Here is a 24,295-nt window from a genome sequence, read left to right as displayed (position 1 = left end):
CACATGTATTATGTTTCCTGTTAGTACAATTCTAGCATGAATAATAAACATTTATCATGATATAAGGAAATAAATAATAACTTTATTATTGCCTCTAGGGTATATTTCCTTCAAAACCAACGCTCCCAGTTGGGGAGTCTGGTGCGCAAGCACGCATGGCGCGGCTTCCGCATAAGCAGCTCGCGACGTCGGCAAACCTCCTCCACGTGCGCCCGCGCGGACCGCAGCGCCTCCGGGATGGGGATGCGTTGCGGGTCTAGATGCCAGCCGTGCAGCAAGTTCACGTCCGTCTACTGCAGGGGTTGGTGGTACTCCCAGTGCCACTGTGCCTGGTGGACTGGGATGTACAACCGTTGTTGCTCCGCGGTGGCTTGCCGCGTCTAGCCGCCGTCATTGAACCTCCCCTTCCTCCCTCCCTTCCCGATGAAGATGCCCATGGCTTTGCTAGAGTTTCGGGCTGGCTGGCTGGCTAAGGTTTTGTGGTCACCGGCGAGGGAGTAAAGGTGGACAGATGTGGACGAGAAGTGGATGAGCCGACCCCACCGCACGCGTCCATTAGAAAGGACGGGCACGCGATCCTTCCACACACTACCAGGCAGGCCCGAGGTAGGTGGCTGTGTTTAATACGACCGCATGTGGTGATTGGCCGGCTGACTTGTGGGGCCGTGACGAACACTGAGGAAACGCGCGGCGCATCCACTTCGTGTCTGAAATGTATTGGCGTGGACACGAAGCGGACGCAATTTGGATTTGGGTTGGCGCGTTGGACCGGCGTTTTTGTCTGCAGCAACCCAAACAAACGTGAACGTGCCAAATGGATCGTCCGGTTGGAGTTGCTCTTAGTGATCATTCTGTTGACCCCTTCAAAGTTTTTCTTTTCCTTTTTCTTTTTATACTCCACCAAAACATAGCTTGGGACTCCGGGGTCTTATTTGCCTTTGCTAGTTGTCGGTGTGTCTTTGTGTGCACGCGTTGATTTTGGCTCTATGTATCCTAATAACTATGCAAAGGTTAAAAATGTGCTCGTTGTATTTGAATCCTCCCTACGTTTCATTTAAAGCTAGTAGTAAAGTTGCCTATTTGTCAAGATACGGTAAACAAGAACAAAAGCAAACAAACCTGGGCTGGCAGTGTGTCATCTTCAGATCAGTTACGACCTTTCCCGTTCTTTTGATCTGTCGTATAGTACGCAGTACTACCGATTGGCTGATGCTCCTATGACAGCAGAAAAGTCCATGAGAAGCTAGCGTACCGCCTCCGTCTGTTCCGCCGGGCGTCTGTCTGGACCGGGGGAGTGTACACGCGCGACCACCGAACACCAATCTCGCGCCCCTTGACCTCTAGGTAGCGATCGAAATCGCGCTGTACAATTTCGATCCTTGTCTTCCCTGCGCGCACTTGGTGAGTAGTACTAGTGCAGCAGGAGGATAAGGGTGGGTTGTGGAGAGCGATGGGGTCTCTGGGGAAGGACGCGGCGGCTGCGGCGGGGGAGCGGGTGGTGCTGGCGGTGAACGGCGCGCGGCACGAGGCGGCCGGAGTGGACCCGTCGACGACGCTGCTGGAGTTCCTCCGCACGCGCACGCCCGTCAGGGGGCCCAAGCTCGGCTGCGGCGAAGGTGAGGGCAGCACCGCTCGATTCATTTCATATCGCCTTGTTTAATTCTTCTTTCGCTCGTTCGCACAAGCGGATGGATCGAGCCCATCTGTCCATGTGAGTTGCTCCAGATTTCGATCAAACCGGTACCAGTTCTTTATTTGTGTACATGTGCACGTACGACATCACACCACAATGCACACCGATTCTTCATGTTCCTCGTCTCTGGTTCTTCTATAATCTTCTTCTTTTTTGCTTGGGTTAGCTAGCTAGCGCTATCGTTCATAAATCGTGACGGGCACATACAGATTCCAGCCTCCATCGCAATTGTTGGATCGATGGCTCGTTCATCAAACGCGGACCGCAAATATAGTTTTACTGTTTGTTTTCTCCTGGGAAAATCAATCCTCTTGCATGCCGCGATCTCCTTGGATTCTGATTCTGCTTGATCCCATGCACACGCCACGTTGTTAATTTAGCTATAAGTCAACTCCACCACGGAATCTAGCTCTCCATAAGAGGGTAGGCAGGTAGTTTACCAAAGGGACCCTCTGGAGATCGTAATCCGGATTTCTCGAAATAGAATAATTGAATGATAAGGAGGTGCACATGGTCAATCTCCATCTTGAAGCCAAGTCTCTTTTGTCTTCTTATATTTTACATGATACATGAAGATAATCCGACTTTCCAACCTGCTCTCAGCACCCCGACAGCACAGACGACCGCTGCTTTTTTACTTTCATTCAGGCAAGTGCACGCGTATAACTTCATGTAGGAGCATATAATTCAACTTTGCAGTTTAGTGGCAGTATTCTTTTCGCTGTAAGTTTACTTCGAATTTCTTTTTTCAAGAACGATTTTTACTTTTACTTTACCTACTATCAAACGACCAGTCGACAACCGACGACTTTGTAGTACAACAGTTAGCGGAAATAACCTTGCCCGACACGCCATTGTCACTACACTCGGCCTAGCGATGTGACCGAGATATACTAGAATATGTTTTCTTGACTTTTATCTAAAAAATAGTGCTACCTTGGAACCAAAATATAAAACGTTTTTATAGACTAAACTAGTCTACTAAAATGTCTTATTTTGCTACGAGGAGTAATAGTAGCTAAGAAAACAGTAAACTAGAGGATTACTACGTAGTTCTTTACGGTCGCTCAGCTCAGGCATGATGGTGACAAAAGGCTGCCTTGCTGTTTCCTGTTTGGTGGCCAGCTCCCATCCATGTTCAACTGCCGATATTAGAAACTTTGGCGCGTGTTCCACTTTGCCACATACAGTAGCGAAATTCTGTAATCAGTACCACCAGATTTTTGCCCATATCAACTTGGCACATGCTTTATATTGATATTTATATAGATTCGCATGACTTTACACTTTACAGAACTAGCCCGGCAAAGGAGGTAATTAGTGGGAGTGTGGGACCATGTGCTTCGCAATAGCCGTTGCCTTTTAGCGTGAACTATGTGAGACTTTTTATCTTCGTTTTTGGCCGATTCTAGCTGAAATTAACATATATATCCCCGCAAAAAAAGTGAAATTAACTAACAGCAAAAAAAAAATCTAACGTGTGTATTTTTTTTTGAGCATCAGTACAGACACAAGCGCTCATATACACGCGCACTGAAAGCGCATCGCCGGAAATCCTAAAATAAATTCAGGAATAATGCGAGCACCAGGATTTGAACCCTGGTGGATTGGGGATACCACTGTCCACCTAACCATCTCAACCACATGTTGGTTTGCAAATCTAACGTGTGTTAACGTTGCTGCGTGCATGCATGCAGGTGGATGCGGCGCATGCGTGGTGCTCATCTCCAAGTACGACCCGGCCACCGACGAGGTGACCGAGTTCTCGGCGAGCTCCTGCCTGACGCTCGTCGGCAGCCTTAACCACTGCTCGGTCACCACCAGCGAGGGCATTGGCAACACCCGCGATGGCTACCACCCCGTCCAGCAGCGCCTCGCTGGCTTCCATGCCTCCCAGTGCGGCTTCTGCACCCCCGGCATGTGCATGTCCATCTTCTCCTCGCTCGTCAAAGCCGACAAGCCCGGCACCACCACCGCCGGTGATCACGCCCCGCCGCCGGGGTTCTCCAAGCTTACCTGCTCTAAGGCCGAGCACGCCGTTTCCGGCAATCTGTGCCGCTGCACCGGCTACCGGCCTATCCTCGACGCCTGCAAGAGCTTCGCCGCCGACGTCGACCTCGAGGACCTCGGCCTCAACTCGTTCTGGAAGAAAGGCACCGACAGCGCCGACATCAGCAAGCTGCCGGAATACTCCAGCGGCTCTGTCTGCACCTTCCCTGAGTTCCTCAAGTCCGAGATCAAGGGCCAAATGAACGAAAACTCAGTCCCAGCGGCGATCGCCGGCGAAGACGGCTGGTACCATCCCAGGAGCATCCAGGAGCTCCATAGCCTCTTCGATTCCAGCTGGTTCGACGAAAATTCAGTCAAGATCGTGGCGTCAAACACCGGCGCCGGAGTGTACAAGGATCAAGACCTGTACGATAAGTACATCGACATCAAAGGCATCGCAGAGCTTTCTGTCATCGACAGGAACAGCAAGGGGTTGGAGATCGGGGCAGCCGTGTCCATCTCCAAAGCCATCGAGGTCTTCTCCGATGGCACTCCGGTATTCAGAAAGATCGCCAGTCACCTGAGCAAGGTGGCCTCGCCGTTCGTCCGAAACACAGCGACCGTCGGCGGGAACGTGATCATGGCACAACGACTGCAGTTCCCGTCGGACATAGCCACCGTTCTTCTCGCCGCCGGCTCCACCGTCACCATCCAGACGGCTTCCAAGATGCTGTGCCTGACGCTCGATGAGTTCTTGGAGCAGCCTCCCTGTGATGCCAAGACCATACTGCTCAGCATATTTGTCCCGGATTGGGGTTCAGACAATGTCATCTTCGAGACCTCTCGTGTAGCTCCCAGACCATTTGGCAATGCCGTCTCCTATGTCAATTCTGCATTCCTGGCAAGGACTTCAGGCGATGGAGCATCAGGGAAGCTCATAATTGAGGATATCTGCCTTGCATTCGGCGCATACGGTGTCGATCATACCACCCAGGCTCGGAAGGTTGAAGAGTTCTTGAAGGGGAAATCCGTGAGTGCGCCTGTGATACTTGAAGCTGTTCGATTGCTGAAGGATATTATCATGCCGTCAGAAGGCACCACACATCCTGAATACAGAGTCAGCTTGGCTGTCAGTTTCTTGTTCAGTTTCCTTTCTTCACTTGGAAACAACCTGACTGAACCAGCAAAGGCTATTGCTCCCAATGGGTCATGTGCAAATGGAAGCATGAATGGTCAGGTTGCGAGCGAAGACTTGCAGATTCGCTCAAGGCAAGAACTGGTTTTCAATGACGAATACAAACCTGTCGGCAAGCCGATCACGAAATCCGGGGCCGAGCTGCAAGCTTCTGGTATACTCCTACATTCTTATTCAATGTTTTATTTAGATTACAAGTGTTTACTTCAATTAGTATGTACTCTTCAATTACAAGTGATAGTACTACTTGACAATGCTGGTCTACCTTATAACTTATGCCCTGGCACTGCACTTCTTAGATTTCTGTAGCTTGAACTTCTCAGCATTGTTTATAGTAAAGTTGTACTAAAGTTGCATCACTTAATTTGGATTGGAGGAAGTAATATTTTCTTCTACATACTTCAAGATCATTTGGGATTTTTTTTTATTCATCTTTAGCACAATGGTTCTATCAGTGCCGAACCATATGATATGCTGCATCCCTGAATATATTTCTTCAAAAATAAAAATTTGTTGGCACATCTAACTTCTATCGAGAAACATGGACTTGACAATATTCTTGCTTGTTTTCCAGGGGAGGCTGTGTATGTTGATGACATCCCTGCTCCCCAGGATTGCCTCTATGGAGCTTTTATCTACAGCACACACCCTCATGCCCATATCAAAGGTGTCAACTTCAGGCCATCTTTGGCTTCAGAAAAGGTCATCGGGGTTATCACCGCAAAGGATATTCCAGCCGGTGGCAAAAATGTTGGAGCTGGCATCAATATGCTAGGAACCGAAGCTCTTTTCGGCGATCCGGTTTCTGAATTTGCTGGTCAAAATATTGGCATTGTGGTACCTACTTCTGGCCACCTGAACTCAATTTCAGGACATAAACCAGTACTAGTTTATTCTTATACTGAATTTTAAGAGATCGCTGAACTTACCGTATCCTTTGCCATCACTCAGATCGCTGAAACACAGAAGTACGCCTATATGGCGGCGAAGCAAGCGGTCATCGAGTATAGCACCGAGAATCTTCAGCCGCCGATTCTGACAATAGAAGATGCCATCCGGCATAACAGCTACTTCCAAACTTCCCCATATTTTGCTCCTCGGCCAGTTGGGGACTTCGAGCAAGGGATGTCTCAAGCTGATCACAAGATCCTATCAGGAGAGGTACACATTTGATATCTAGGATGCTGCATTGTTAGTTTCAGATGACAAAGATAACTGAATAGCGTCTTTTGTTAACTTCCGACAGGTGAAACTTGAATCACAGTACTACTTCTACATGGAGACTCAGACCGCATTGGCCATCCCCGACGAGGATAACTGCATCATCGTCTACTCCTCTACGCAGCTACCCGAGATCATTCAGAATGTCGTCGCGGACTGCCTCGGCATTCCCTACCACAATGTTCGCGTCATCACAAGGAGAGTCGGAGGCGGCTTTGGTGGAAAGGGAATGAAATCAACCCATGTAAGTTCATTCAGACTACACACCAACAATATGTTCTGTTTTTCAGTTGGTACAATCTTCTGATCATGTTACAATTGCTTGGGTTTTCAGGTAGCATGTGCGTGTGCAGTTGCAGCGTTCAAGCTGCGGCGTCCTGTTCGGATGTACCTCGACCGGAAGACGGACATGATCATGGCCGGAGGGCGGCACCCGATGAAGGCGAAGTACTCCGTCGGGTTCAAGTCGGACGGCACGCTCACGGCTCTGCACGTCGATCTTGGGATCAACGCCGGGATATCGCCGGACTTGAGCCCGATGATCCCGGCTGCCACCATCGCTTCTCTGAAGAAGTACAACTGGGGCGCCCTCGCCTTCGACATCAAGTTGTGCAAGACGAACGTATCGTCCAAGTCGGCCGTGCGGGCGCCCGGCGACGTGCAGGGCTCCTTCATCGCCGAGGCCATCATCGAGCACGTCGCGTCCGCGCTCGGGGCCGACACCAACGCCGTCCGGAGAAAGAACCTCCACAGCGTCGAGAGCCTCACGAAGTTCTACGGCGACGCCGCGGGGGACGCCCCGACATACAGCCTCATCGACATCTTCGACAAGCTGGCCTCGTCGCCGGAGTACCAGAGCAGGGCGAAGGCAGTTGAGCGGTTCAATGGCGGGAGCAGGTGGAAGAAGCGCGGCATTTCGTGCGTGCCGATCACCTACGAGGTGGCCCTCCGGCCGACGCCGGGCAACGTGTCCATCCTGAACGACGGCTCGATCGCTGTGGAGGTCGGCGGCGTGGAGCTCGGGCAAGGGCTGTATACCAAGGTGAAGCAGATGACGGCGTTCGGGCTGCGGGAGCTCTGTCCCGACGCCGACGGGCTGCTCGACAAGGTGCGCGTCATTCAGGCCGACACGCTGAGCTTGATCCAGGGCAGCTTCACCGGTGGGAGCACCACGTCCGAGAGCAGCTGCGAGGCGGTCCGTCAGTCGTGCGCCGTGCTCGTGGAGCGGCTCCAGCCCATCAAAGAGGGCCTCGAGGCAAAGTCAGGCGCTGCGGCGCCATGGAGCGCCTTGATTGCCCAGGCGAAGATGGCGAGCGTGAACCTGTCGGCCCACGCCTACTGGAAGCCCGACCCAGCCTTCGTAAAATACATCAACTACGGAGCCGCCGTCAGCGAGGTGGAAATCGACGTGCTGACCGGAGCGACGACGATCATGAGGAGCGATCTGGTGTACGACTGCGGGCAGAGCCTGAACCCGGCGGTCGACCTCGGCCAGGTAAGCTCACCGCCGACCCGCGCAGCCACCTGATCGCTAGCTGCTTCTGCAGATCGTTGTAATCTGACTCCATTTTTGTTCATGGATCAGGTGGAGGGCGCATTCGTGCAAGGGGTGGGGTTCTTCACGAACGAGGACTACGCGACGAACGCCGATGGGCTGGTGGTGCACGATGGCACCTGGACATATAAGATCCCGACGGTGGATACCATCCCCAAGCAGTTCAACGTGGAGCTCATAAGCAGCGCGCGCGAAAACAAGCGGGTGCTCTCCTCCAAGGCGTCCGGCGAGCCGCCGCTGCTCCTGGCAGCGTCGGTGCACTGTGCCATGCGGGAGGCCATCAGGGCGGCCAGAACGGACTTCTCGGTCAACTCACCGCTGACGTTCCAGATGGACGTGCCGGCCACCATGGCCGACGTCAAGGAGCTCTGCGGCCTTGACGTCGTGGAGAGGCACCTCCAGAGCCTCTCCTCAGCCGCCGAGGTCCCGACTCCCGTGGCATGACGCTGAGTACGTTGTGTGTAAAAAGTTGGCATGTAATTTGGCGTGTGTTATGCAAAACAGTTTTGCTAAGTTTCAGTCGATTAAGATTTCGTTATGTCTCAGATCATATATTCCTTTGATCTTGCATAAAGATCCGTATATTTTTTTCTTTTCAGTTTTATCTTTTTTTCTTCTTAATTCTATGTCACTTCTTAATTCTATGTCACTTGACTGAGACTTGGTTAAGTCTCAGTCGACTCAGATCTAACCACATACTATGGAAAATGTTAGACCTATAGACCCATCCTACGGACGTACATCCGGCTGTGCTATTATGCTAATATCCCCTCCCTCCTGGTTAAAATTTGAACAATAATGACCCGGGCATCTCCAACACGGACTCCTAAAATGAACACTGTATCCGTCCACCAAAAGTGATATGAAAGCTGGTCATATTGTGTACCTCAAACATTCGTATACATTGCATATCAAATTTGAACAAACCGGATGATTTTCATTTAAATCGGACCAAATTCATTACATTTTTGACATATATCTTTCAACTAAACAAAAACAAGCGACATTTTTTTAATTGTCTAAATCTTCATCAGCTGTGGAGGCATCTGTGTTTCACGCCCAGTCTTCCCCATATCCGACAAGCTCAACAACTATGAGCCCCAGGAAGTGCAGCGGCGGGAGAGGAAGAATAGAATGTGGAATACGGCCCACATGCGACACCAGACATGGTACTCTTCATCACCGGAGTCTGTCGCGTGGCCGTCGCCGAAAGTGTCCCATGTTCGCGTTCGGCTGCTCTTCTGCCATGGCGGTGTTGAAGTGCGTCTGCGCGGGCAGGGACGTCAGCTCGTCATCGAAGCATCGTCCGACTACTCTTCTTTAAGATGAAGTAGTACTCATAGGCCCGGAAACCATTAAAGAGGCGATCAAATACACTTTGGCTCATCCGGAATCGACGTCAGAAAAAGGAATCAAATAACACGATAGGGACAAAATAGTCGTCCATCAGCATCATATGCCCCATGCCCTTTGTCAATTCATCACTCGATGCCCCTTGATTGATCCCTTAAAATTGAGAACATGCTCCTATGCACGTTGGGCGTCTTCAATAACCACATGTATCATCACCATTTCATCCTCATCTAAGGAGGCCGGATCCATGAACGCACATCGAAGTACTACATAGCCAAATTTATCGTGTTTGCTTCAAAGTAAACAACAATAAAATCAATAGCTACTCGTATGACATTTGACTGACACTTGCCAAACGTGGTGTCTGTTATGGACCACAATGTCCAGGGCCGGAGGGTACCCGTGTCGCGGCAGGACCAAGGTTGGAAGGGACGCGTAGGCAAGTCGAAGCTTGTCCCCCTTTCGAGGGGGGTTGGGCATCAATGAGCCACTCTGGAAGAGCTCGGATTCTAACCTTGTGTCAGACCCACGAGCCAAGGGACAGTCTCCCAGATGGAGCGATGGAGGTCTGGCAAGGCCTGTGCAGCGGAGTGGGTGGTACAACGATGGTGTCGGTCTCAGACTATGCAGATACAGAGCAAGGGCGGAGGGACAAAAATAGGACTTTGTGGTGTTTTTTGTTGGGTCCAGGGCATCGGATGTCTACATGGCGAAGGGGCGTCGGATACCGACCCCCCCCCCCCCAGTTTGCTTGCGGTTTACAGGAATACAGCAAACCTACACAGACATTTGATGCACGGTGTTGAATGACACGAAATGTCCGGACCACTCTGTTTGAAAGTTTAACGGCGTTTTGATGGACGGGCGTACGGGCGTTGGAATGCCTGACTGCCGGATGGCTCGTGTTGAATACCATGGCCATGACAGGGGGAAACTACGCTGAATCATGCATATGCACCCATTTTTCAAAAAATTAAAAAAAATGAGACCAACCCAAGGGCTAACTTTCATTGACTTTATTTATAAAAGAAACTCGATGAACACCCGCATCAAAGCCGAGGCTCGAACTCAGGTGGGCTGGCAGCTACCCCAGCTGCCCAGCCAACTGGTCAAAGCCCCTTTCTCATGGGCATGCTCTCATTTCTACGAGAAACAGAACGATTTTATTTATTTATACTCTGATTTCACGGAGCCATGGAGACACTGAAATTTATTGGTTTGTTGTGTGCGCCAAATTCACCTCTGAGCACATTTGCGGCCCTCTGGATAGCCATGGCGACCCTCCACAGCTCCTGCCGCACCGCCGCCTGCCGTTGTCTCGTGCTCTGGTTCCCCCGCCGAGAGATGGCGTCCACGATACCGGGGAAGAACTCGAGCTCGCTCTCGTAGTCCTCCGGTGGCGAGTACATCTACGAATGAACACATAAAACTGTTGTTGGAAAGGCGTGCTCATTGTCGCTAAAAATATGATCAAGTTTTTCATGGCACCATTGTTGCATCAGTTGGCGCAGGGTTTGCTCACCAGATGCTTGTACCATGTTCTTCCTTGGAGTCCTTCCGCATGCAGGAAGCTTCTTTCGGCTAGTAGAAGGCGGTCGTTCAGCAGCCGCCTCCTTATAAGACCGTGTCCATCGTGTATATCCAGCAGCTTTAATTCCTGGATTTGACACCAAAACTCAACAGCGTGAACCACAAAATTTCACACCCAAACCATTTCATTGACCATGGCCTGATAGTATTAAAAAGGAAATATTATGCTGGACTACTCTGGCAAAGCATCAACAGTAACTCAGTGGTCATTGACCATAACTGAGACAAACACGCGAATTTGCTTAAGGGCATCTTCAGCCGCGCCCCCAACAGGCCCTCCCCAGATAATTTTGCCGCACCGGCGCCAAAAAAACAGCCCAGTCGCGTCCCCAAAAGCCCGTTTTTCGCCGGCTCGGGCCAAAACTGGTGCCGGCGGACCCAGGCCGAACCCGGCGCCCTGGGGGGCGCTTGGGGAGCCGACACAAGCGAAAAAGGGGCGTGGGCCCGCCCTGGCGGCGACCCGAGGGCCTTTTTCCGCCGCTTCTTGACGTTTTTCCCTCGCATCTCTTCCGCTCGCTCGCCTTCCTCCCGCCATTCCCTCCCTTTCTCCTGCCAAACCCCCTCCAGCTCGCCTTCCAGTCGCCGCCATGCCGCCGAAGAAGTACGCCATGCCGCGCGCGGCGGCAACCACGACTGGCACCGTGGCCCAGCCGAAACAGAGGAAGCCGAGGACGCCGCCATCGAAGCCACCGGGCATGTCGAACGCCGAGTGGAGGGTGGAAGTTCAGCGACGCGACGCAGTCACCACCGACCGGCGGAACAGGGCCATTGCCAAGAAGGCCCGCGACAACGCGACGCGTGCGGCGGCGTCTTCCTCATCGGTCGACCACGCGGGGATGATGAATCCACCCGTCGTCAGCCACGCCCAGTACGCGCCCTGGGGACAGCAAGGGGTCGGATCTCCATGGGGATCGTCGTCGCCTGGCTACGCCGACGGCGACGCGCACGGGGGGTTCAACCCAAACGTGACCTTCCCCCATGACCACCCCGCGACGCGCACACCCTCGCCCGCCTTCGTCGGCGTGCAGTACCCTCCATACAACTACTCGCCGCCCGCCGCCTACGCGTCCACACCGACGCCCCATCTCCGCCTTGGACCGCTGCCCTTCTCGCCCCTCGGCGACACGGACGACACAGGAGCCGACATGGACGACATCATCGCGACAGGATCGACCGCGGCCGCCGCGTCTCCCGGGTTCGCCACCCAGGACGAGGTAGTGGATCTCAGCGGCGACATGGAGGCCGAGCTCGGCTACGTCTACGGCGAGGACGCGCACGAAGCGCAGGAACCCAAGGACGAGGACGAGGAGGAGGAGCCGGCTCCTGTTCCGACGAAGGGGCGCCAGAAGAAGAAGAAGCGGGCGGCTAGGTCAGGCGAACCGCGCATCAAGTGGACGTCCAAGGAGGAGGAATGCCTCGCCGAAGCATGGAAAGTCGTCTGCCTCGACCCGACCACCGGCGCGAACCAGAGCTTGGAGACGTACTGGGACCGCATCAAAGCCGAGTTCGACGAGCGGAAGCTCGTCGACCCGTACTTCAAAGGCGTCTAAATGCAGCGCGGCTCTAAGGCGATGGCGAACCATTGGGGGCGTATCCAGTTGGCGTGCAACAAATAGCATAGAATCGTCGAGGAGGTCGCGGCTCGCCCAGAGAGCAGCGCCAGCGTTGAGGATCAGGTACGCACGCCGTTCGCCCGCATCTCTTCGTCGTCAACACCCGCCGCCCGCCAACTGTTTGTTCCTCCGCGTAGCTGCTGCGTATGTTCACCATGTATCGGCGCAGCGTCTGACTTCAAGCACCTCCACGTCTACAAGCGCATTGACACGTGCGAGAAGTGGGCGGAAGTCCAGCGTACCCTCGACAAGGCCAAGGAGACATACAGGCCGGACGCGACGACTCCGGGCGCGTCAGAGGGGCGGCCGGACGGCAACAAATTGGCAAAGAAGGGAAAAAACGCCGACGCGGCAACCACGCGAGTGCAGGAGTCCATCGAGCATTGCCTCGCCGACGCCCAGGCCCGGGCCGTCCTACGTGAAGAGAAGACCGAGGCACGATGGTCGTCGCTGATGAAGAACAGCGCCATCAAGCTCGACCTGCTCCGGACGAACGTCGCCGCAAAGAAGAGGAACACCGACATGGCTTTTCTGATGGGCGGGGCGAACATGCTCCAGAGCAACAACGAGCAGCTCAGGGCGTAATACATGGCGGAGCGCGGCCTCATCCTGAACCAGATGCAGACGGCAACGCCGACGACGCCGACGACGCAAGCTCCCACGCCCACGACCACACGGATGCCAAGCCCGAACGACGCCTCTACATCGCCGCCCAGCAGTGCCGAAGCCGCGCCGACACAGCCCAGCACCGAAGCAGCTCCGACACCGCCGAGCCCACGCACGCCGACTCCGCCAACGCCTGGAGCCGACCCCGCCGAGTGAATCATTGCGCACGCGAACTTGCGGCGTGCGGCGCTCTGTTTTTTGTAACGCCAGACTACGTCCGACCGCCGGATTTGTGGCATCTTTTGAGAACGGGAACGACCAAGTTTAAATTTTCCGCATCCTGGGGCCGGCGCTTGGGGGCATGACTGGGAGCTAGGTCGCCTCCAAGGGCCGAGCTAGCGCCGGCACGCCCGCAGGCCGCTCTATTTAGGCGCCCTGGGGGGCCGAACGGCTGGAGATGCCCTAAGCATTTGAGGACAGAAATGCATATTCTTGGAGCCCTACAATGTCCAAACGAAAATAGGAAACACAAGTACACGAACATATAATTACAACGGAGCAATACAAAGGGAAAATACAATAATGTATAGCCTGAACACACCTTTGCCTCCTTCTGAACTTCTGTGGCTGCACTAGAAAGATCATTGATGAATCCATGTATGACACTGACTGATTGGCTATTGTTCATCCTGTCAGCAAGCACATTTGTATGCTCCTGTGATGTTACGAATTCCAAGTTTACATTAAAACAAATGCGCTACATCAGGACACTGTTGCCATAGTAGTAATACACGAATGGCTTTTTGTGTGTTTGACAGATCAGATTTGCCAAATTGGGCATAGCCCTATTTATAATTTGTAGATATGATGTGTTAGACGAGAGCTAATCCCTGATCTGGAGGTCAATCCTCCCAAGGAAGAAGCACTAATGTGTGGAGCTCCTTATGAAGACAGAGAAAGTAATGCCCAACAATAATGAATATGCTTACCATAATTCTGAAAAATAATTACTGTACCTGCAACTGTGAGGCATATGTGTGGTAATCAAAAGGCAACACAAGATCATTTGCCAAGCGAAGCGCTAGTAGTCCCCAAATTTCGGTAACTGATGAAGTGGAAAAGTCAAATAAGTGGGTCTGATGACTACTTTAATACTCCCTCCGTTCGGAAATACTTGTCTTAGAAATGGTTGTATCTAGAACTAAAACAAGTCTAGATACAACCATTTCTAGGATAAGTATTTCCGAACGGAGGGAGTACATGCTTGCACAAATCATTTTTCAAGCACCAGTCAAAATCTACCACAACCATATGTGCAGTTCTGTAGGCCACAGTCCATGTGCACTCTTACTCTTGACCAACAAAATTGTAATTGTAAGGCACTCATATCATTTTGATAGATCATGCTGCTACTTACTAGCCAAATGACGAAGAAACAATGGATCACCATGATTTTCCATCCAGATATAAGAGTCAAGTGCGGTATGATAGCCAGGAAATTCTGTATCAGCATTACCCTGGTTAGTGATGATGATTTACATAATATATTAACAGAATCAATAAGACACGTGGTATGAAAAGATAGAGCGAGGAAGTAAATTGTATCTGCTTATTAAGGACGACCAGGAAAAATATGGAAACAAAAGAAATTATTCGCATACGTAACTTTAGAAAATTGGATTTTATAACAGAAACAAAATACATAAAAAAAATTGAGTAAACAGTAACTATACTAAAATTGGCATTTATTCGAAAGGAATCCATATTGGGCTATCTGCAACTCAAAATTATACAAGATCTGACTTCTGAACGAGATGAAAATATGGTACTTTCTATTTGGAAAAAGGACAGTTTCTCCCCCTCAAACTACATATATGCTGAAGTATAAGAGTAAGACAGTGGAAGATCACAAGGTATGATTTCGTATCAAATATCAACAAGAATCTTGGAGCAACCATTGAATTAAATGTACTCAAATACCTTTTCCATAGTACAAGTCCACACAAGGAATTCCAGCATGATGGAGAAATGGGGCGAAATCAGAATCAGTTCTGGCAAGTCTCTCTATCTGCATATTGAGATCATCTTCAGAAATAAATCCAAACACCTAGAATACAAGCAAGGTACTAACTGGAATCATCTCGATACAATTATTCTGTATGGGTATGGTCCGTGATTACATTGGCAAAGAGGCGCTCTTGAGGTAAAATGAGGAGGAAACCTTTCTGAATTACGCAAGCATGATCGGTAAGACCAAAATGGTTTATTAATTGATCATATGTACCACAGTCAACGGAGATTAGACCAGTTTCAAAAGATAAATCAGCCAAAATTCCAACTAGCAGCCATTTGTTCATATCTAAACCTGGTTTCTGCGTACTAATTGCAAATACTTAGAGGCTAATCTTGGCTCCAAGCTATAGACTATGTAGTACACTGCTGTCGAGATAATCTGTGGACTACAAACTATGAACGTACTATTTTCTTGGTTTGGTCTTTGAATTGCTACCGTGTTTCAGTTAAACAATGTATTAGATAACTATATTGCGTTTTTTTATACCACCTATTTTAGTAAAGAACAAAGAATTGCTCAAATTAGAAATACACATAATTTAAAATGGGAAGTGGCTGCATTCATGTTCCTTTGGTCTGGCTGTCATCGTGACTGCCGATTTGAATAAAAAGTCGACCTCGACAATGTATATTGTAGTAGCCAAATTTAGGGAGAGGCGCGTGTTCACCCACTATGATCTATAAAGACCTCATACGCATTGGGGACAACTGCTCCCAATGGTAGCACACTATGTCTGTCCCTACTCCCTACTAGCATCATAATGCACAATAGTCAACCAGATCAGTAAGAAACTTATGAGACCAAAAATGAGAGTGATGTCAACATGGTCACAGTTAACTTGCATGCAGAGGACAAACCGTGACCTCTATGTGGCGCTGTTGTAAAACTCTCATTTGACTTTTAACCATTTTAGAGCAACTAGAGACAAGAGACAACATCGAATTGTAGTCCAACCACAATACTATGTGCAGGGGAAAAATTAAACAATCATAATTCTTACATTGATGCCGCCATTCATTGTACTCCATGTATCATGAACTGTCTTTCCTTCAACATCTGGATCCTTTACCTGGAAATAACAGGTTTGAAATAGAATAAATCTCATCTACTCATTCCAATTCTTCCATACCACAGTGACGCTGATGTCGTAATGATATTTGCTACATAGCGATGGTTAAGCTAACTAGTTTCAACCATACGCAGGAGACATGCAGGTACTAACAAAGGTTTTATAACAGAACCATGTGTAAGAAATGGCTACTGCTAGCTAAAAGTGAACTTGTGCCAGAGAAGAATGCAAGAGTAAAATAATTTCCTTTTACCTGTCTTGTAACATCGATCAAGAGCTTGTCCAACTGGGGAGTAGAACCAGCGAAAAGCCCCATGCCTTGCACAGCACAATCAACATTCAAGTAAGCTACAGCTTTGGATTGCAGATCTCCAAGGTTCTCTTCGACCCATTCAGTTGACCCAATCTGGAAAAAAGAACCTTCAAAATATAGAAAAAGCAAGTGTAGCAAAAAGTAAATGAGTCTTGGGAATTGTAATAAATTAACAAAGTAAATCAAGTAAAATAATCTTTTACTCAGAATTTTGAACAGTAGATAGCACATAAAAACTTCATGTGGTCATGATTTTGCTATTAATAAAATCAAGAAAATGATTTGCAAATGATCCAATATCAGAAATCTTTAAAACTTAACATCTGCCTTGTTCTTTTTCTCTATAACCAACATCTGATTTGTTCTCATCTTTTGAATTGTGAGTATTGCAAATCATGCGCTATCAACGGCCACACAATCACACTATTATTTATTTATTTTGCAACCAAAAAAAAACACTTGCTGATTATGTAGGTCAAAAATTAGTCAACCTCAACTGCTTGCCACCTTATTCTGATAATTTGAATTGTCACTACCACAAACATGCCAGCACGGACCGCCACATGATTACATGATTATTCTTGCAACATAGACACACATATATTGACACTTAAGGTCGATGCAGCTACCACCTTAGGGCATTTTCAATGCATAGACGCTTATTTGGGCGCTTGCATCATTTAAGAAAAAGATTAATCAAGAAGCATCGGTGGAGGAGTCTCCCTTTCCAACGCAGGAGCGCCAGGTTGAGCGCTTAGATAATATTTTTAGCACACGTTCTAGGACCTGACTCTCGTCAAAACAGATGCATGCAGGAAAAAAAGGCTCAAGCGCCCGATGACAGGAGCGGCATCGACGCCAAGCGAATTCCTGGGATCGACCAGGAATCGAGCCAATCGGCCGGGAAACAGAACCTGGCGCCTGGGCTAAGCGCCCGCGTTGTAGATGCCCTTATGAACTTTGCTACAAATGACCAGCATGCCTTAACTCTAAAGTGCATGTACAGTTTCAAATTTGGGGAGGGCCGGGGGGAGGGGGGCATATGTCCCCACACATTAGTATACACATATCCTATGGTTACGTAGATCATGTTATTCATACCGAGCATCTTCTCATCTTCTGTTGATACAGACTTACCATTCCAAACTCTTCAGCATCCCAGCTACAAAGAATGATAGTCCTCCGTGGTGTCCAACCTGACTGCAGCATTATTCCAAGACGGCGAGCAACATTAAGAAGCGCAGCTGTCCCACTATTAGGATCAACTGCTCCATACGTCCATGCATCTCGGTGGTTCCCAAGGATCACGTAACGATCAGGTTCTTCGCGCCCTTTTATGACAGCAAAAATATCCTTTATCGTAGCCATCTTCCTGTCCTCCTTAAAAACAGAGATGAGAAGACCGTTTTTTCAGAACTTAAAGCCACCATGAGCTTGAATATTGTCGATGAGGTACACAAGTAGTATTTGAAAGGAGATGCAACAACACAAAACTCTAAAGAAAAGAAAATACTTATGAATGTATGGCAATTATATGGCCTTTTGTTTGTCCAGCACTACCTGGCCCACCCAAAAATGACAAAATGGCATTACATCATCAATAGAACAAAGTCACCCAAAGGTGCATTTAGCACTTGCAAAATTTACAGCACCCAAATGTTCTGTTATTTCGTACTCAAATTACTTCGCTATATCACCAAAAAATTCTGCCTTCACAAATTATCATCCATATTTTGAGAGTGCAATTGGATTAAGAAGGTTATGAAACATGAGAAAGGGGAGCAAGAATTGCCATACTATCCCTACATATATACAATGGAAACAGTCAGTGACTTACAAATGGAGGAGAGCAAAGATGCGATAAATGTGGGCAGACAAGGAAACGATTATCTGCCTTTCATGAATAAAGTGAGGAAGTATACAGCAAAAGAAGGAGGCATCCAAAGCTCCCTTCACCGTGTATCCGTATCCGCAACAATAATCTTCAGAAAGCCAACCAACATGTGCAAGCAGCAAAAACTACCTGGGGGCGCACTAAACACCAAACAGAGCCGCTATTTGACACAGTCTTTGCTTTACCATGGAAAAAGATCAAAAAGATGCAAGGACCGCTGGAACCATATCCCAAATAGTGAGGTCGACAACGACATGAGTCACTGTAATTCCCTGCTTAACTTTGGTAGTTGCAGTAGTACAATACAGATGCAGGCCAGAGACCACACTCTACCGGATTAACCAAGCGTCAACCTAAATTTGGCTACTACATGGGTCAAATTAGCAGCCTGTCTATGGAAACCCCAAAATTCAGGTGGAATTTCCAGCTTTCGCGTCCTTCTTGTCCGCCTCTGCCTGTACATGGCGACAGCAAAATACTACCAAACCAATGCATATGTACACCTGAATACCTGGTAGGTGAAGTTGACCAGCGTGGGGCCTGGTCCGATGCCGCCGGCATGGCCCTCGAGCCCTAGCTCCGCGCGCCACTCCGGCGGCAAGGCCGGCCCGCCCAGGCTCCGTACGATGACAGAGGCCGTGTCGGCCGACACCGGCATGGACGGGATCGTCGGGAACCGCCGCCGGACCGCCTCGTGGTCGAACCCTAGCCGCTCTGCCCCGTCCGTCGCCGCCCAGCCGGGCGTCAGCGGGTCGCCGGGCCCCCCGAGGAGGGCCGTGCCCCTCTCGACCCCGCCGTCCGCGCGGCCGGCTATGAGCACTGCGACGGCGCCCCTCCCCGCGGCGCGCGCCACCACCCCGCCGCGGTATCCGCCCCCGCGGACCGCCACGGCGACGCGGCCACGGAGGGACACCCCGAGCCGGTCGAGCGCGACCAGGTCCTCCTCGCGGCCCAGGTTGACGAACACTGCCTCCGCCACGGCCGCACCGGAGGGAGCGTACGCATGGTAGGGCCGCACGACGCGGCGGCCCGGGTCTGCCGGCTCGTCCGTCGACAGGTGCGCAAGGAGGGACCAGTCGGCGGCCAGCAGCGCGAGGGAGGCGTGCGCCCGGTACGAGAGCAGCGGCGCGTACTCTCGTGTCAGCGTCCGGAGCCCCGCGGCGCGGAACCGCGAGAGCACGTGCGCGGACACGCCCGCCGCCCCGGCCGTCCCCGCGAGGTGCGGCCCCGACGTGAGCGCGCGCAGGTCGGCGGCGATGCTGGCGTTGGCCCCCGGGGAGAGGGAAAGGAACAGCTTGGCGGGGTCAGTGCCGGATTGGCCGGGGCGGGTCCCCGGCGGGCGGCCGTGGAGCACGAGCAGCGAGACGAGGAGCAGCAGGCCGAAGGGCAGGAGGAGGCGCGCGAGGCGGAGCGGCCGCGGCGGGGAAGTCGGCGAGGAGGGGTGCGGCATTTCGCGGCGGCCGAGCGTGTGGGGGCTCGGAACACCAGCGGGCCTCGGGAGCGCGCCCACCACCCGTGCGCGGCTTTTACGGCCATGGAAAGGCGGCCGTTACCAACTTTAGTGCTGCTCGCCATCGTAGTATACTGTACACTACTACTACAGTATACTGGTGGTCCTATACGTAGCACGTTGTGGATGGGAAGATGCATGCTCTCGCCATTGCCGTTTCTTCCGATAAGTACGTGCGTAACGTACGAGTACTAGGCTTTACGACGAGCGGGGTCCCGGGGAGCTTCCACTCGGAGCAAGTGCCGGCGGCGGGGCCGGCTGCGTTGCGCAGATTGGGCGGCTGGGGGCGGTGCGCGGCGCACCACGGCCCACTAGCGCTGTGTGTCGGGGCGGGGGCGTGCCGGGCCCCCGGCGACGCTGTCGCCGCGCCGCCCGCGAGCGAGCTCCCTTTGCGACGTGCCGACCGCCGAGAGGGAAACGGGCACAAACAGAGGACAGCGACCGGCGCACCTGTGGGCTGTGGCAGGCAGGTCGGCGCGTTCTGGGCTTTCGGGTGCTCTCTCGCTCTCGCCTCTCGGTGCCTGCCCTGTAGACCGATAGGGGTACGTGGAAGAAGAATGGGACGTGCTGGTTTGTCGTCTCGTGGTGAACAAAGGTGTGTCTGTGTGTGCGAGCTCGTCGTTATCCATGGGCATGTGCTTTATGTCACTTCGGATGAGACTCTGGCTAGCAGAGTCTGTGAAGTGAATAGTTGTGGTTTACTGTTCTGTTCAATCCGCAGTCCGGTGTCCCATGTCGTTCACCCCTCAAGATGGCACCGGGGCTCCGAACCCCGCGTCCCCGCGGGTCTTTATCCTATTAAGAAACGGGGATAAGCGTCTTCTCATCTCGTGGGACTGTTGTTGTGCACATTATACAACCCGACACGTTTCATGGGTTTGCACCTGTTTCGGTAGTCTCCGAACCCGAAACCCGACAAACCCGGCAAAATATATTTTTTTACTGAAATATGCTCCTGTTTGTTGCTGAAATATGCTTATCTTCGTTGTTGAAATGGGCTATGGTTGTGCTGAAATAGGCTTCTTTTAGCTGATGTTATTCCTGAGTATTGTGCTGAAATTTGCAGTTGTTTTGCTGCTGAAATATACTATGTTGCTGCTGAAATGATATCATTGTTGCTACTATTTATCTTATGTTTGTTGCCTCCGAAATATACTATGTATGTTGTTTAAATCTGCTAAAATACACTCTATATAGCTATTGAACCATCTACTATTACTTTTTGTTGAAATTTGCTCTAGTTATGCTGCTGAAATGTGCTTGTTTTGCTATTCAAATGTTACTCTTTATCGCCACTATGTTTGTTTAAATATTTTTATTTTCTCATGGGTTCTCCGTGGGTTCCCCGAAACCCGATGGGTTTAGTGGACGGGCAGAAAACTAGCCCCGCACACGGTGATGGGATGGGGACGGGTTTGCAATTTTCTCGTGGGGATGGGTTTGGGAAGGCAAAACCCGATGGGTTTCGTCCCCGTTGCCATCTGGATTCACCCCTCTTATCTTTGCTTGTGTTAGAGCATGGACCAGACACGCTTTTATATTTGCCACTGTGTATCCGCCTATCTTATATTCGGCGTCTTATATTCATACTGCACATGCAACATTAATCTACTCTATGTGATCAAACGACGGACAACAAAAATCGGCTGCAAGCGAGCACAAGATCGACTGCAAACGAACCTAACAAACTTTGCCACATCCAAAAAATCATCTTAGTCCATCATAGTACAAGTTCTTAAACTTTTATAACTAAAAACAATATAAACATTCCGTTCCGCCATGCGTGGCAAAGTTTGGTATGAATGGTTGTACGAACATTTTAAGGTAAATAATACATGATGGGGTTTTAAAAAACGATATAAACATAGAGGAGGGGGAGGGCGAATCACCACTCCCTCGTCGGGCCTTTGAACTTCCGGTCGTCGGCGCAACTATAGGCGTCCGCGGTAGGTGGAGGGTCTTGGTTGTCCGAGGAGGAGATGCAGTTGTCGCCGTCGTTGGAGTCGGAGAGGACGATGAGCCCCTTCATCCGACGGCGTGCCCTGTCCTGCTCCCACTTCAATTTGGCGACCCGAGCCGCCTCCACCACTGCCTCCTTCGCCTCGTGCTCCGATGGCTCAATATCAAGTCGGAGCGTCTTGGTGTTCTTCTTCGGAGGCGGCGAGCGTCTGTCTCCGCCATCATGGGGGACCGGCGGTAGACCCATGTGAGGAGGCGCGCCTCCTCATCGAGATGCGCTTCCATCCGGCGGCGAATGAAATTGGTGATGATGATGGCAACGAATCCCCCTCTCCGGAGCCCCGAGCGGATTCCAAATCAGCCCTCCCGATGAAAAACATGAGGTGACGGCGGCTCCGTATCGTAAAATGTGATGAAACTTCTTCTTTTATTTTTTTCTCGGGGAAATGAAATTTATAGGCTTGCGATTAGAGTCAGCGGAGCCACGTGGGGCCCACAAGGTAACAGGGCGTGCCCGGGGGGCACGTCCTGTTGCCTTGTGGGCAACTGGTGGCCCCCCTCCGGTGGATCTTCACTCCAATGTTTTTTTATGTTTCATAAAAAATCTCCATAAGATTTCGTCCAATTCCGAGAATATTTTTTCTACACAAAAACAACACCATGATAGTTCTACTGAAAACATCGTCAGTTTGGATAGTTCCATTCAAATTTAGAGTCTAAAATAAGAGCAGAAGTGTTTGTAAAAGTAGATACGACGGAGATGTATCAGCCGCCCCATATCGGCACTATATTTGGGCTCGATATGAGGGATATCAGTAAGCTCGGGCGTTTGCCCGTGGTTTGAGAGGTCCGGTTGGATTGATTTTTTTTATCGGTCAGTGAACAGATAGATTGTCCAGGCGTTTGAGACGGGTATGAGAGGTCCAGCTATAGATGCTCTTACTATGTACTCCTACATGGCATTGCACTACGTTATAACTGGGTATTGGTGTTTTTTGTGTTTTTCATGTATCTTTTATTTTTTGAGAAACTGTTTTTCATGTATCTTGCCTTGGTACGATGTGTTGTCTTTTGGGCGGTTAAGGTTTTCGATGCGGTTTCCACGTAAACTAAACAATGGTTTTCGACTCAGTTTCCCACATAAATTGGTTCAATTTCCTTTTGAATGGAGATCAATATACAAGTGGGGATTCCCCCTCCTCACCGACGTATTAAAAAAATGTCCACAATCTGTATGATAGAATCGCCACTATGTGTCGTGTTGTATGGATCCTGCACATGAGGTGGATAATGTGTGCCCTTTTGCTCGGTGTAGCTACACTAAGGTTTAATTTAGGACGCCAATATTCATCACACATCTCATGGGTTTGAGGGAATCACTGAGGATCCATTGGCCCCCGTCAGAAAATCACCGGGGATCCGTGCAACACCCGATGTTGGGTCCGGTGGAGATCCTCCCTACCGCCACCGGCTCGGCGTCGACACAGACGGGACGCCGAGATCCGTGCGTAGGCCGCCTCAAGACCCTCGTTGGCGACTACTGCTGCTCTCCACCTCCATGCCCCGCCTCCTCGCCAATGCCTTGTCGGCGACGCCTCCGCTCCTTCCCCTTCCTAGCCCCACATCCTCGAGCGCCGCCACTATCTTGAGCTAACGCCGTGCCGCCGAGGTCCACAGGCAGGCCGCCACACACACCCCTCGTCGGTGATTCTGGTCGGCTGGATTTGAGGACGGTGGTTGCTGACTTCCTGTAAGTGGGGGAGGAGAGGAGGCATCGAGATGTGGGACCAAATAACTGGTTCGGTCGCGAGACCATTCAGCCCTAACACTAGCAAAAGTGACCTGGCACTGTCTCACTGCTTTAAAAATCGTGACTCGCGATGGACGGTGATAGATGCGTTCGGCCCAAGTTGCTAAGTGCTACACGTGTGACACTTATCAATTGGGTATTTTTTTAGCGGGGATGCTTCCATCCTAGTATTTGTGTTCATGGCATCACGTTTTTGCAGTTTGATGTAGTATTTTACTATGTACAATAGGTGGGGTGGATGATGAGGCAAAGTTGTCGACAACGGGTACAAGAAAGAAATCTCGTGCGAGAGTTTGGGTAATAAAGTAGAGTTACCGTCGACGTGACTATTGCACCGTGAACGGCGACAATGAAGGAGGCATTGCCGGAGTTAGTTTTGACGTTGGATAGGAAGAGTATGCTCTTTGGGACATGATGTTTCTTAGCTCCAGCTCAAATGAGCTCAGGCCGACAATAAGATCTGAAAATTCTGAAAACAAATTAAAAAAAAACTTTATGGTAAGCATTGGAAATGTTTCGAGTGCTTGCAAAGTCTCATCATGGAATGACATTTGTAGAAGTCGTGAAAAAAAAATTGATGCTCCAAAAATGCAATTTTCAAAAGCATTTTTCAGTGCTGATATTTTTGTCACTGACGTCCATGATTTGTCATTCTATGATGAGACTTTGCAAGCACTAAACGTTTATCAAAGTTTTCCAAAAAGAATTCAGAATTTTTCTTGAATCATTTTCAAACTTTTCAGATTTTACTATTGAGCTTGTGAGCAGAAGAGAACTTACAGTTAGATACAAGGCTTGATCCAGAGACAATCCAAAAAGCGAGCTCGAATTGAGAGGCTTGTTATTGTGGT

At 50.4% G+C, this 24,295-nt stretch overlaps 2 protein-coding genes across 4 annotated transcripts; one reads left to right on the top strand and one right to left on the bottom strand.

The window, feature by feature from the left end:
• Window positions 1–1,227: 1,227 nt before the first annotated feature.
• Window positions 1,228–8,245, top strand: LOC125510893 (indole-3-acetaldehyde oxidase-like). The gene is made up of 7 exons (XM_048676180.1): window positions 1,228–1,616; window positions 3,391–5,031; window positions 5,452–5,714; window positions 5,829–6,038; window positions 6,124–6,342; window positions 6,433–7,593; window positions 7,684–8,245. Exons 1-7 carry the CDS (start codon window positions 1,451–1,453, stop codon window positions 8,095–8,097), a joined length of 4,074 nt encoding a protein of 1,357 aa, XP_048532137.1. The 5' UTR covers window positions 1,228–1,450; the 3' UTR covers window positions 8,098–8,245.
• A 340-nt stretch (window positions 8,246–8,585) lies between these two features.
• On the bottom strand, window positions 8,586–19,736 carry LOC125510894 (probable glutamate carboxypeptidase PLA3). Of its 3 annotated transcripts, none has more exons than XM_048676181.1 (11): window positions 18,677–19,736; window positions 17,409–17,651; window positions 16,212–16,364; window positions 15,890–15,958; window positions 14,796–14,883; window positions 14,233–14,316; window positions 13,832–13,920; window positions 13,417–13,530; window positions 10,529–10,663; window positions 10,247–10,415; window positions 8,586–8,919 (listed from the first exon to the last, which is right to left on the bottom strand). In XM_048676181.1, the coding sequence occupies exons 1-11, from the start codon at window positions 19,613–19,615 to the stop codon at window positions 8,738–8,740; spliced, it is 2,265 nt and encodes a 754-aa protein (XP_048532138.1). In that variant the 5' UTR covers window positions 19,616–19,736; the 3' UTR covers window positions 8,586–8,737. The 3 variants fall into 3 exon arrangements, with proteins under 3 accessions (XP_048532138.1, XP_048532140.1, XP_048532139.1); XM_048676183.1 differs by lacking the exon at window positions 8,586–8,919 and adding an exon at window positions 9,990–10,149 and having other exon boundaries at window positions 18,677–19,728; XM_048676182.1 differs by lacking the exon at window positions 8,586–8,919 and having other exon boundaries at window positions 9,990–10,415; window positions 18,677–19,726.
• Between the last annotated feature and the right edge of the window lie 4,559 nt (window positions 19,737–24,295).

The sequence above is a fragment of the Triticum urartu genome, chromosome 5 (assembly GCF_003073215.2).
Source record: "Triticum urartu cultivar G1812 chromosome 5, Tu2.1, whole genome shotgun sequence".
Classification (NCBI taxonomy): domain Eukaryota; kingdom Viridiplantae; phylum Streptophyta; class Magnoliopsida; order Poales; family Poaceae; genus Triticum; species Triticum urartu.
Note: the sequence above shows the minus strand (reverse complement) of the source record. Positions and strands in the feature narration are given on the sequence as shown.

Excerpts from the sequence above, each read along its gene's own strand:
- LOC125510893 (XM_048676180.1), top strand. The coding sequence starts at position 1,451 with ATGGGGTCTCTGGGGAAGGACGCGGCGGCTGCGGCGGGGGAGCGGGTG. Across the intron at positions 5,715-5,828 it reads GTCAAAATATTGGCATTGTG|ATCGCTGAAACACAGAAGTA; the intron begins GTACCTACTTCT and ends GCCATCACTCAG. Across the intron at positions 7,594-7,683 it reads CGGCGGTCGACCTCGGCCAG|GTGGAGGGCGCATTCGTGCA; the intron begins GTAAGCTCACCG and ends TTCATGGATCAG.
- LOC125510894 (XM_048676181.1), bottom strand. The coding sequence starts at position 19,615 with ATGCCGCACCCCTCCTCGCCGACTTCCCCGCCGCGGCCGCTCCGCCTC. Across the intron at positions 16,365-17,408 it reads ATGCTGAAGAGTTTGGAATG|ATTGGGTCAACTGAATGGGT; the intron begins GTAAGTCTGTAT and ends TCTTTTTTCCAG. Across the intron at positions 13,531-13,831 it reads CATATGCCTCACAGTTGCAG|GAGCATACAAATGTGCTTGC; the intron begins GTACAGTAATTA and ends GTAACATCACAG.